This window comes from Alexandromys fortis, unplaced genomic scaffold (assembly GCF_014885135.2).
Source record: "Alexandromys fortis isolate MF-2015 unplaced genomic scaffold, M_Fortis_MF-2015_v1.1 scaffold_26, whole genome shotgun sequence".
Lineage (NCBI taxonomy): Eukaryota > Metazoa > Chordata > Mammalia > Rodentia > Cricetidae > Alexandromys > Alexandromys fortis.
This window is the reverse complement of record NW_026067894.1, coordinates 14,813,590-14,826,630: the sequence shown is the minus strand read 5'-3', so window position 1 is coordinate 14,826,630 and position 13,041 is coordinate 14,813,590. Positions and strand designations below refer to the sequence as shown.

At 44.6% G+C, this 13,041-nt stretch overlaps 1 protein-coding gene across 2 annotated transcripts in view; it reads left to right on the top strand.

Annotated features, from left to right (window-relative positions):
• The window catches only part of Clspn (claspin), a 35,263-nt gene extending 22,570 nt beyond the window's left edge, over positions 1-12,693 (top strand). Inside the window, exons 17-26 of one of the 2 annotated variants that reach the window (XM_050155863.1) lie at positions 1,220-1,295; positions 1,715-1,827; positions 6,509-6,673; positions 6,776-6,897; positions 7,620-7,747; positions 8,976-9,078; positions 9,615-9,697; positions 9,827-9,988; positions 11,194-11,343; positions 11,855-12,693. In XM_050155863.1, coding sequence (XP_050011820.1) covers positions 1,220-1,295; positions 1,715-1,827; positions 6,509-6,673; positions 6,776-6,897; positions 7,620-7,747; positions 8,976-9,078; positions 9,615-9,697; positions 9,827-9,988; positions 11,194-11,304 — 1,063 coding nt within the window. In that variant the 3' untranslated portion in view covers positions 11,305-11,343; positions 11,855-12,693. Of the gene's footprint in view, positions 1-1,219; positions 1,296-1,714; positions 1,828-6,508; positions 6,674-6,775; positions 6,898-7,619; positions 7,748-8,975; positions 9,079-9,614; positions 9,698-9,826; positions 9,989-11,193 lie in introns of both variants that reach the window. The other variant, XM_050155855.1, reaches the window with a different exon arrangement.
• Positions 12,694-13,041: the final 348 nt, after the last annotated feature.

The following is a 13,041-nucleotide window of genomic DNA, read 5'->3' as shown; positions in this document are numbered from 1 at the left end:
GCTCTATCTGATGGAGGCAGTTTCTAATTTGAGGCTCCCTCCTCCCTGGCGATTGTAGCTGTGTCAAGTTGACATAAGAACTAGCCAGCACATCTGCTAAATACAGTGTATACACATTAAATGGCTTTAAAAGGACGAAACCTGGTTTTGTCATCTGAGAGTAGGTTTTCCCTACTCTGGCCTGGAGTTCACTGTTAGTTCAGGCTGACCTAAAACTGGTGATCCTTTTGTCTCCTCTTCCAAGTGTATACCACCACACCCAGCCCAACAGGAAGGAAATTCTGACACACATGCCTCAACATGGAGGAACCATGAAGGTTTTATGCTAGAAGCAAATATTTGTCATAAAGGATAGATACTGTCTAAGTCCGCTTCTGTAATCTTTGGAATAGGCAGTTTTATGTAGACAGGAAGTAGATTTGATGGTGACTGGGAAGAGAGGATGAAGATATGTCTAACAGATTTAGAGTGTTTAGTAGCCACTTGACTTTGGAGACTGCTAAAAGTATCAACATACTTTTTTTTTGTTTAGTTTTGTTTTGAGATAGGGGCTCACTGTCTATCCCTGACTGGCCTGGAATTCACTGTATAGACCAGGCTAGCCTCAAATGCACAGAGATCTGCCTGCTTCTGACTTCCCAATGTTGGGATTAAAGATGGGTGCCACCATACCAACTAGTATGAATATACTTAATAACTTAATAATGAACTGTATTTTTTTTTGAGACCTAGTCTCACTATATAGCTCTGGATATCCTGAAACTGACACTGTAGACCAGGCTAGCCTCAAACTCACAGAGCTCCTCAAGTGCTGAGATTAAAGGCATGTACCACTATGCCTGCCTATGACTGGGCTTTCTATTCAGCCCATCCCGGGCCTCCCTATCTCTGCCCTATGAGGCTGTAATTGCAGAAGGCAAACTATCTTGTTTTCTGTTTTGTTTTTTGTTTTGTTTTGTTTTGTTTTTTTCGAGACAGGGTTTCTCTGTGGCTTTGGAGCCTGTCCTGGAACTAGCTCTGTAGACCAGGCTGGTCTCGAACTCACGGAGATCCGCCTGCCTCTGCCTCACAAGTGCTGGGATTAAAGGCATGCGCCACCACCGCCCGGCTCTTGTTTTCTGTTTCTTAAGGAAATTGCTGGTATTGTTAAATGTCTTAAATCCCTCACTTAGCTCACTGCTTGTAGTTTGCTCTAGTAACTCAGTGACTTGTCTTCTAGGGAGGAAGAGGGTGGAGAGGAGGAATTTGGAGACTTTCAGCTTGTTTCAAAGGAAGATGGATTTGCTAGTGATGAGGTGAGTGAGTGTGGCGGGAACACAGCCAAGCTCCATACGCTGCTTCCCTTGGATTCTCACATCATCAGATCTTGAGAATTTGAGTTTAGTGTCTTACTAGAAGCAATGTCCTAAGATGAGGATGGGGACAGAACTTCACAAATCCTCTTGTTCCTTTTTGCTTTTGTCTCTAGGTACTGGAACTTAAACCCAGGACCACGTGCTTGTAATCCCAGCACTTGGGATTACATATATATATAATATTAATAATATATATATTTATATATATAAATAAGACCCTGTCTACAAAATAAATGAATTTAAGAACAGGACAAAGAGCACGCAAACTTTTTTATATGCTCACAGCAGGACAGCATTTACTTCTTGTGATCCATGTTTTTATTGTGTGCAACTCTGCGTGTGATATTGTAACTTTGCAGGATGAACACAGTGACTCCGGTGATGAAGAGCTGGCCCTGGACCAGGATGATGAGGCCCTGGAGGATGATGAGGAAGAGCTCCTAAAGCAATCTGAGAAGATGAAAAGGCAAATGTAGGTGTTCTGTCTATTCCTTCAGCTTCTAGACAGTTCTAAATTGAGGTATAGCTTGCTACCTTTTTATATAAAATTGCTGGTTTGGTTTCTGCTTTTTTGTGGTTCACATAAATTACACAAACCCTTCGTGGACTCTAGGCAAACGGATGACTCGGCAGGTAAAGGTGCTTCCTGTACACCCTGTCTAAGTTCAGTCTCTAGATCCCACAGGGAAAGGAGGAAGCCAACTCCCGAAAGTTGTCCTCTGACCTCCACACCTGTGCCATGGCACTCAAAATAATAGTTTTAAAAAATTCTCCCATGGGGCTGGAGAGATGGCTCAGCGGTTAAGAGCACTGACTGCTCTTCCAGAGGACCCGGGTTCAATTCCCAGCACCCACATGGCAGCTCACAACTGTCTGAAAATGCAGTTCCATGAGATCTGACACCTTCACACCAATGCACATAAAATAAAGTTAAATAAATCATTAAAAAATTGAAAATTTATTTTAAAAAAATTCTCCCATGGCTACTTCTTGAGTCCTTAAATCACATCTATACTAAATACCTTGATTCCTCCAGACCTAATGACACCCTCAGTAGCATTGCTTCTGCGCTTCTGTCCTGGATGTCCTGGATGTCCTCTTTCTGCTCAGGTGTGGTCTGCCTGTTGGCTGGATGAGTACTTTTATCATGTAATCCAAGATTACAAGAGCCGAATCGCTTCCTATACCCGACTGACATTGCCCAGAACTTTGCTCCTGTGAATTGCTGTCATTCCTCATTTTCTTGATTATCATCTTGCACAAATGGCCTGTTTAAGTTTTTATTTTTAAAGTATTTGTCACTCTGGTCATGAAAGTTATACATTTTAGAGTATTCAAAAAAATTGTATGAAAGCCAGACATGGTGGCACATGTCTTTAATCCAAACACTCAGGTGGCAGAGGTAGGTGGATCTCTGTAGGCCAGCCTGATCTACAGAGGGAGTTCCAGGACAGTCAGAGCTACACAGTGAAACCCCATCTTAAAAACAAACAAACAAACAAACAAACAAACAAAATATATGGGTTGGGAATATAGCTCACTTGGTAGAGTGCTTGCCTTGTGTGAATGAGGCCCAGAGCTTGATCCCCAACACCACATACACCTCGGATGTACCTACAAACTTACAGATGGACAACCAGATGGGTTGGAAATGCAGCTCAACAGTAGAGCACTGCCTGATATGCACACGACTGGGTTTATCCCCAGTACCATCAACATGAAGGGAAGGAGCGGGAAGAGGAAGGAACAGAAAAAGTAAGGCAGTTATTCATATCGATTGGCCAGAATGTATGCAAATGTTGATAATAATTTCTTCATAACTTTTTTTGCAAATGTTCTTGCACAATTAATATTTGAGTAAGTTCCCTATGTGCTTAATTTTACATCTGGACTTTTCTTACTTGTTGCATATCCATAGTTTTTTGGGGTGAAGAGTGTTGTTTTTTTTTTTTGAGACCGAATTTCTCCATGTCTCTGGGCGGTGGTGGCACACGCCTTTAATCCCAGGACTCGGGAGGCAGAGGCAGGAGGATTCGAGACCAGCCTGGTCTACAGAGCTAGTTCCAGGACAGGCTCCAAAGCCACAGAGAAACCCTGTCTCGAAAAACAAAAAACAAAATAATAATAATAATTTCTCCATGTTGCCTGGGCTATCCTAGAACTCATTCTATAGACCAGATAGACCAGGATGCCCTTAAACTCAGAGACCGAGCTGCCTCTGACTCCCAAGTGCCCAGCTGTGCCACTATAGTATTTTATGATTTTAAAGAACTTTCACAAACATAATTCTAATAAATATTTGGTAATGTATAGCATGTGCATGATTTTTGGATTCATATCCAGGATGTTGGAATTTTTTGTTGGCTGGTAGAGGTTGCAGTGTGCCATGGCCTGGCAGCTTTCTCTAAGCTCGGCAATATGGAAACTCCCTCCCAGCGAAGCTTTCTGCTCTCTAGCCAGCTTTTTATATATATATATATTTATTTATTTTTTTATTATGTATACAATATTCTGTCTGTGTGTATGCCTGCAGGCCAGAAGAGGGCACCAGACCTCATTACAGATGGTTGTGAGCCACCATGTGGTTGCTGGGAATTGAACTCAGGACCTTTGGAAGAGCAGGCAATGCTCTTAACCTCTGAGCCATCTCTCCAGCCCCTCTAGCTAGCCTTACCGGAAGGATGTCCCTGTGCCTGGAGGACTGACCTTATCTAAAAGCTGTCTCTAAAACCAGATGTCTGTGTCTGGTTCATCTTTAGCTTGCTCCTTGGCACGGATCCCTGCAAAGACTTGTGCTAGGAGCTCTCCTATAGGACCCTACTGCCATATACTAAGCCTTGTTACTGGAGTGTGCCACTTAATGCAAATCAGGGTTTGTCCCCAGGCTCCCCAATCCTATATATTCCTTACATTCTGTTATAAAGTTGAGCTGATTCACCGAAGTCTGTCTCCTGGAGACCTTGCTCTGTCTGTGCTCATGGGCCCTTATCGCCCCTTCTGCCTCTTTCCCCTCTTAGACTGATGGCCAGCAGGCCGAGAGGGAAAGAGAGCCCCCACACCAGGACATCATATTGATCTCTATTCATTTACACTGATCTTTCAGCCTATTGTTCCATTCTCTTAAGATACAGCGGGTTCTAATTTGTCACCTGTTGCCTTAACTTTTTTATACAGCTTTAGGTTATCCACAGATCTTTTCCCCTGAGAGGCCGTGGTTGTTAAACCTTATTTAACTGCAGAGGTCTTTGAGTCAAATTCAGTAAAGAATGGCAGCCAAGGCTGAACTGCTCAGCAACATTGCTCATAAGACTGGGAAATCTGGTGGCTAGTGGCCCTTGAAGGAATTCCTCAGGAAGCCTAGGATTTTTAGAGGGGAAAGACAATACAAATACTTGGTTAAAACGTCATCTTTCAAGCTGGGTGAGGTGGTGCACACCTTTAAAGGAGGCAGAGGCAAGAGCATCTCTGTGAGTTCCAGGACAGCCAGGGCTAAGTAAACAGACCCTATCTCAAAAAAAAAAAAAAAAAAAAAAAAAAAAGTCACCTTTCAGACTCACCAGATTTCTGCTTCTTATAACTATAGATAACAAGACTTTGAACCCAAGGTCAATAGCTACCTCCTTCTCAAAGAGAATGAAGTTAGGAAGGTTGCTAAGCCAGACTGGTGGTGCAAGCCTGTAACTCCAGCTACTTGGATGCTGGAGTAGAAAGATGATACGTGAAAGTCACCCTTGTTAGAAATGTCTCGAAGTGTAAGAGTCGGGCTGTAGCTTAGAGGTGGGATGCTTGCCCAGCATGTGCAAGGCTGTAGACAAAATGCAGCACCTCACCAAAAATGGAAATAGAAAAGACAAACTATAGTAGTTTTAATCGACAAGGAATCCTGCTCTATGATGTTACTGTACTATACTGTTCTCTAAGCACTGACGAGCTTAAATACAAAACAAAAATTAGTTTGAACCTTCCAACAGGTATTCCCAAAGGTGTAGGAAGATACTAAGATTGTTTCTGGGACTGGGAGGTGGCTCTGGGTGAAACTGGTGGCTGTGCAAGCCTGAGTTCAATCCCCAGAACCCACATATTGCAAGGAAGGAGCCAAGCAAGACAGCCACTGCTAAAAGACAGGAGAATGGGGAACTGGAGAGGGGCCTCAGTGGTAAGAGGACTGGCTGCTTTTCCAGAGGACCCATGTTCAATTCTTAGCACCCATATGGTGACTCACAACCATCTGTCACTCCAGGTCCCTAAGGTCTTCTAAGGCACTGCAAGCCTGTGACATACAGACAGACACTCACACATATAAAACAATCAACAAATTCTAAAAGGGCTTGTTTGTTTGCTTACTTGGTTTTTTTAAGAGAGTCAGAATGACCTGGGAGCTTGTGGGCCAACTAGCTTGGGGTATACAGTGAAGCAGCTGAAACAAAAACCCTGTCTCAACAAGGTGGAAGGCTCTAGGATTGACTCCCAGGAGGTGTCCCCAGACCTCTGCGTGCAGACACACAAAATACATTTTAAAAGTTTCTGTCTGTGGGATTGCCCAAGCTAGGCTGAGTGCCACCTGCTTGTGGGACCTTGAGTAACAGCTTGGTCTCTCCGAGCCTCCTTAAATGATTTCTGTACAGACGTCTCCAGTTCCTTCCAGAACGAATGGCATCTTTAGTGTTATACAGCTTTAGTCTCCTTGTGTCTTAAATATTCTCTTTCTTAACTATACAGTGGCAGAGGTGAGGGTTACTCATTCCTAGATAATAGGGTGATTGTATCTATAAAGTACAGCTGTTAGTACATGGTATGAATTAAGTGACCAACACTTAAATATCGAGAAAGTATTGCGATATTATCAAAATGTATAAATTTAAGCCTATTGTTGATTATACAATCTGCTCTTCTTTTTATTAGTCCTTTGGCTATTTCATACACGTATACAATGCATTCTGCTCACATTCATTCCTCTACCTCCTCACCGTCTCTGCCTCCTGACAGCCATCACCGCACCCCCTTACCCCACCAAGCCCATTCTGCTCACATCTGGTTTAATGAGGGCCACCCCCATGGGGCTTATCCATCAGAGCATGAATAACTCATAGTGACTGTCTGCTCTTCTTGCTGTATCCATTGTCTAATTTCTAATCTTTCCGACTGTTTTCTAGGAGATTACAGAAATACCTGGAAGATGAGGCGGAAGTGTCAGGAAGTGATGCGGGAAGCGAAGATGAGTATGATGGGGAAGAGATTGACGAGTATGAGGAAGACGTCATCGATGAAGCGCTTCCTTCTGATGAGGAGCTGGAGAGTCAGATCAAGAAGATCCACATGTCAGTGTCCCAGAGCCCTTCTCAGCATTAGGGCACCTCACGGCGGGCGTTTTGTCAGGCGGAAAAGTCGTCGTGTTAAGCACCTTGTTTCCACCGTTACAGGAAAACCATGTTGGATGATGACAAGCGACGGCTGCGGCTATACCAAGAGAGGTACCTTGCTGACGGAGATCTGCACAGCGATGGGCCTGGACGAACGAGAAAATTCCGATGGAAACACATAGGTATCGTGGTCCTTTAAAAACAGTTGGTTCCAATGTACATGTTTGTTTCCTGTAGGCTGGTAAATGGCAATCAAAAGTAACCAGCTAGAGATATAGCGCAGTCGGTAGAATGCTTACCCAGAACACGGAGGTCCTGAGTTCCAGCCCCAGCACCGCATTAGAGAACAATTGGGCACCAACCAGGCAGTGGTGGTGCATACCTTTAATCCTAGCGCTCAGGAACCAGAGGTAGTCGGCTCTCTGAGTTTGAGGCCAACCTGGTGGACAGAGTGTTTCAAGACAGTCAGGGCTACACAGAAAAACCCTGTCTTGGAAAAAAAAAAAAAATAGGGAGGGAGGGAGGGAGGGAGGGAGGGAGGGAGGGAGGAAGGAAGGAAGGAAGGAAGGGAGGAAGGAAGGAAGGAAGGAAGGAAGGAAGGAAGGAAGGAAGGAAGGAAGGAAGGAAGGAGTCAACCAAGCATGGCATGCCTGTAATCCCAGGATTTGGGGAGTAGAGGGAGTACAATTAGGAGTCAAGATCAACTCTAGTACCTTAGCAAGTTCAGTGCCAACCTGGCTACTTGCAACCCTTTCTGAGATAAAAAATACACAAACAGAAAACGTCGCCATAGCTGTAACCATCGATTTTCTTTGTGGCTGGGTAACATCTATGCCAGCGTACAGCAGCTATCGGCTTGTTTTATGTCTGTCTGATCGCTCTGAGCATTACCTCTTTCCTTTAGATGACACCTCCCAGATGGATCTGTTCCACAGAGACTCTGAGGACGAGCAGGTTGAAGAGCAACTTGACGAGACTGAAGCCAGGTGGAGAAAGGAGCGAATCGAACGAGAGCAGTGGCTTCGGGAACAGGTAAAAAGCATCCAAGAAAATTGCCTATCTTGTTTAAGGAGACTAAGATTCAGCTACTTCACCTGCCCTGAAAACTTAAGCAACAACAACCTAATCCTTTCTTTAATCATGGGTTGTTTTTGTTTTGTTTTGTGGTTTTGCACTGTTAAGATTACCATAGTCAACTCTGGCTAACTGTCCAATTAAAAAATATATGTGTTTTAGGACTGAGAGCTGTGTTGCACAGTTATATACCAACACTTAGATGGCAGAGGCAGGTGGATCTCTGTGAGTTCCAGACCAGCCAAAAGTACATAGTGAGACCTTGTCTCACAATAAATAAAAATTTTTAAATTATGTGTATGTGGGGTGGGGCAGGTACGTGTAAGTACAGTGTCTGTGGAGGCCAGAAGAGGGCATCAGATCCCCTGGAGCTAGAGTTGCAGGCAGTTTTGAGCTATTTACATGGGTTCTGGGAGCTGAGCTGGGTCTTCTGGAGGAGCTGCACTGCTTTTAGCCACTTAGCCGCCCCTCCTAACCATTCTGCTATCTCTCCAGACCTTTTATCTTTTGATCTAAGTAGCAGAGATTCTAAAAAGGGAAACTGATTTCTCAGTAACCTGACTTACACCTCAGCCTATGTTAAATTATTTTCTTTATATTTTTAAACATTTTATTGTTATTTATTTATTTTTGAGAAGGGGTCTCACTATGTATCTCTGACTGTCCTGGAACTCACTATGTAGATCAGGCTGTTCTTGAATTCACAGAAATCTACATGCCTCTGCCTCCTGAGTGCTGGGATTAAAGGAATGAGCCACCGTGCTGACCTTTAATTATATATCATTATTTTATGTGTATGGGTGTTTTGCCTACAAGTATGTGTGCCTGGTGCCAACAGAGCCCAGAAGAGGGTGTTGGTAGACTCACTCCCTGCAGCTAGAGCTACAGGCATTTATGAGCTAACCTGTGGGTGCTTGGAATTGAACCCAAATCCTCTGAAAGAGCTACCAGTGCTTTTAGCTACTGAGCCATCTTTCCAGCTCCCTTAAATTGACTATTTAGGGAAACTGTAATCATCATCAAATGTTTCATGAGTTTGTTTTGAAAACAGACTGGTCTGGAACTCATTGTGTATCCCAGACTGGCCTCAACCTCATGGTAATCCTCCTGCCTCAGCTTCCCAAGTGCTGGGATTATAGGCATGTACCACCACACCTGGCTGATCCTGTATGATCTTCGTATTCAGGTTCAACAGGGGAAGATTGCTGCTGAAGAAGAGGACATTGGGGAAGACAGTCAGTTTATGATACTAGCCAAGAAAGTTACAGCCAAAGCGCTGCAGAAGAATGGTGAGCTCTTGCTTCTTCTTAGGTCTAGCTGCTTGGGTTGTCAGTGCTGGAGCCCAGGAGGAGATTCTAGCCTTCAGGGACTATGGCAGCTAATATAAACATTTCTATAATACTGTCTTAAAGGGGCCGTGGAGGTAAGGAGAGGCTGAGGTTGGCTCCTGAGCTGTTGGCCAGCAGAGTTGTCCTTAGGCTTGTGTAGCTTGTTTGCTTCATGTTTTGAGGCTTGGCTGGTGCATTGTAGCTTCTCTTTGAACTGCCCAGGATTTATAGGCTCAAGGGTTAGAGCTGGGGTTGAACATAGGTGTTCATAAGTGGGCTCTTATACCAACTGCTTTTTTCCCCTTAAATTAGTCCTTGTTAATGATTAATTGATAATCTTGACTTCATTGTCTCCTTAGCAACTCTTGCTATAGTTTTAAGGTCATGAATATAATAAGAGTTCTTAGTCAGCTCTTAAGTCTTCTTAGCTTCTTTGAATATAGAAGGAATTCTACCCAGCCCCGCCCAGAACACTTCTTTCTGTGTTTTCTTTCCAGCCAATCGTGCTGTGGTTGTTCAGGAATCAAAGTCTGTGCCCAGTAACCCTTTTGAAACCATCAGACCAGGAAGTGCTCACCAGGTTAGTGGGGACCCTGTTGTTCTGACGTCATGGTCTGTAGATGATAGTGTGTTGTGTCATTCACAGAGGGAGGTCGAAGGGCTGCTTCAGTATCTGCAGTTTGGTATCAGGTAACTCTTCTTTCCTCAGCTGAAGACGGGTTCCTTGCTGAACCAGCCCAAGACTGTGCTTCAGAAACTTGCTACCCTGTCTGACCTCAACCCCAGCGCTCCCCGAAACTCAAGAAACTTTGTCTTCCATACACTTTCTCCCACCAAGGCAGAGGCAGCAAAGGCATCGTCTAAGCCTCAGGTAGAGAATTTGGGAGCTGATGTGGTACTCCCCAAATAGCGCTTATTTGTGGGAATTTGGGGTTTATTTGATTGTTTGTTTTTGTTTTTAAGATTTGTTTGTATTTTACCTGCATCTACATGTATGTACTCTGTGTGTGTCTGTTACCTGGGGAGGCCAGAAGAGGGCACCTGATCCTCTGAAACTGGAATTACAGCTGCAAGTTGCCATGTGGGAATGGAGTCTGATCCTCTGCAAGAGGAGCAAATATCTTAACCACTGAGCCATCTCTCCAGCCTCAGATTTGTTTGATTTAATTTTAAAAAACGTGTGTGTGTGTGTGTGTGTATGTTGAGAGAGAGAAGAGAAAGAGGAAGAAAGAAAAGAGAAAGAGGGAGGGAGGGAGGGAGGGAGGGAGGGAGGGAGGGAGAGAGAGAGAGAGATGGTTTAGTGGGTAAGAGTACTTGCTGTGCAAGCCCGAGGGCCTGAATCTGAATTCTAGCACCATATAGAATGCCAGGCATGGCTGTATGGCTGTGTGATTCTGCAGCCCTAACACAGGGCAGAGAAGGTGGAACTTTCTGTTCAGAGACAGGCTATCTTAAAGGCACGTGGCAAAGAACAGTAGAGGGAGACGCAGCATCCTCTGGCCTCCACATGCACGCACGGCACACCCTCATGCATATATCACACCCAAAAAAAGTAAAATAAAATGAAACAAAAAATTCTGATCTAACAGTTTGCTATAGTGTTAGAATTTTACACCTCTCAAGAATACATAGGGGACAGCACTCGGGAGGCAGAGGCAGGTGATCTCTGGATTTGAGGCCATCTGGTCTACATAGTGATTTCCAGGACAACCAGGTCTACACAAAGAAATCCTGTCTTGGGGGCGGGAGGGATCTGATTTGCTAGACTATGGTAGCACATGCCTTTAATCCCAGCACTCAGAAGGCAGAGGCAGGGAAAGCTCTGTGAGTTCGAGTTCCAGGGTAGCCAAGACTACACAGAAACCCTGTCTCAAAAAAGAAAAAGAATGTATAGGTGAATTGCTACTCCAATAGGCAACCAGGTTTTAAATTTGCCTTCAAAGTTTCTATTTCTTGTGGGTTTTTTTTTCAATCATCTATGGTTTAACTGAGTTATTAAAAAACTCACTGAAGGTAGGCACTTGTATACTTGTATGAGTCTTGAGCTGGCCCTGACTCCCTCTGTTTTCTCTCTAGGTGAGAAGAAAGGGGCCATCATTAATGATGTCACCGTCCCCAAAACGGCTAAAGACAGATAATAGCAGTCCAGGCCCAAAGCGAAGCATCTTCAGATACTTGGAAAGCTAACACTATTCAGGATGCCAGCATCTGCTAAAATTGCTCCAAGTAGGTCTGGCCCCCAATGTGGGACTGACGTTTGCGCCAATGACCTCTCTCCTTCCCTTGGATGCATTGTGGGCAGAGTTTCCAGTTCTTCCTGCCACGGCTCTCGATAGCAGTTTTCTTTCCTGGTGTTATTTTCCAGTTCGGCCACTATTCTTATCACTACAGTTTCCAGCAGCGACTTACAGAATAATTGAAGTCTCAGTTCTTCTGTTCCGCACTTGACATTTTTCTTAGCAGTTTCCTGGGTCAACACCACTTTGAATTGAGGTGTTTGGAGGAGGAAGAAAGTGTGGCATTATAGAAAATTACAGAAAGCACTGCAAGCCAGTACTGGGATGACTCCTCCACACCCACGCGACCCGTAGCATGGTAACCAGGACTCAGTGCGAGTGACTTAGATGGAGGACCTGGGAACCGCCCAGCCGGCTGGTGCATCATCAGTCTTGCTCCTTCTGTGTTTCCTGCAAGCGTCTAGCCTTGATGTCTAATTAACCTTTACTACCTTTGACAGAAGGACGTGAGCTGGTACCGAGTTCACTTTCTGGAGCGTGGGAGGAAGATGAAGGTTATACCCGGTGTCCACCCACACTGGGTAGTCTGTGGAAGACAGACCTTCCCTGGGACTAGAGGCTCAAAGCACTTGTTTGTGAGCCTCTCCTCTGCCAACAAGAAGAAACCTGACCGCTATTTATTGCATCTCTTGGGCTGAGTATGTTGCCCTCACCAGTCAGAGAGCGTTTTAATAGTTCATCCCTAATATTGAGAGCAGACCTGTGGACTTTAATAAAACATTGAAGAGAACTGCCGTCACTCACCTTCTGTGACCTGCCACTGGGCTTCCAGAAGTATAGACCAATTGTCCCCCTCAGGATTGAACTCAGTGCTGCTTTGCAAAAGCCATTCCAGTATCGAAAGCTGAGCATGGGAAGGTGGGGGAGATTGTGTCTGTCTTTTATTGAGAGACATAAAACAGCCAATTTAATTGATGAAATTAAGATGTAGGTTTTCTTTTCATTGCTAGGGTTTTTTGTTTTCTAATACTCAGGATGCTGACTTTTACAGAACACACATTTGTATATTTGTAATCTTGTAATGGGAGAGTGTGTATAAAGCTGTTTTAATATGTATGTAGGTTTTCAATAAATCTCATTGCCCTGAGGGCAGGGTTTGCTGTCCAGCGAGAGTGCTCATTCCTAGGTCAGTCAGTGCCCAAGCTCAGACAGTATTTGATCTTCAGGATGTTTCACTCCCAGGAAATTCTATGTCCAGAATAACAGTGTGCTGCCTTTGCCCTTCGCTGCCCTCCATCCCTCTGGAGTGGTCTGAATGCAGTGCTGGTCGGGGGAGAGCTTCCGCTCTAATACTTGCCCCATCCTCTGAGTGGCACTGTCACGTCCCACCTCGTCCAGCAAGGAAAAACGCAACACCCGGAGCTCTTCTTGCTGCAGTTTATTCCAGGACTTTTTTCACTTTCTCTCTCTCTTCCCCTCTCTCTCCTTCCTCTCCTTCTCTCTCTCTTTCATTTGACCTCTCTCTCTCTGGGCAAATCCTCTCCCAGCCCTTAAGTAGGCATGGGCTGCCAACCCCGAACTGCCAGGTGGGCACTGCCCATAGGCCCACGCATATGCAGGCAGCTGATGATCATTGTGTGATCAGGCATAAGTCAGGTCTTAGCCATCTCAGGAGTTGGTTATACAT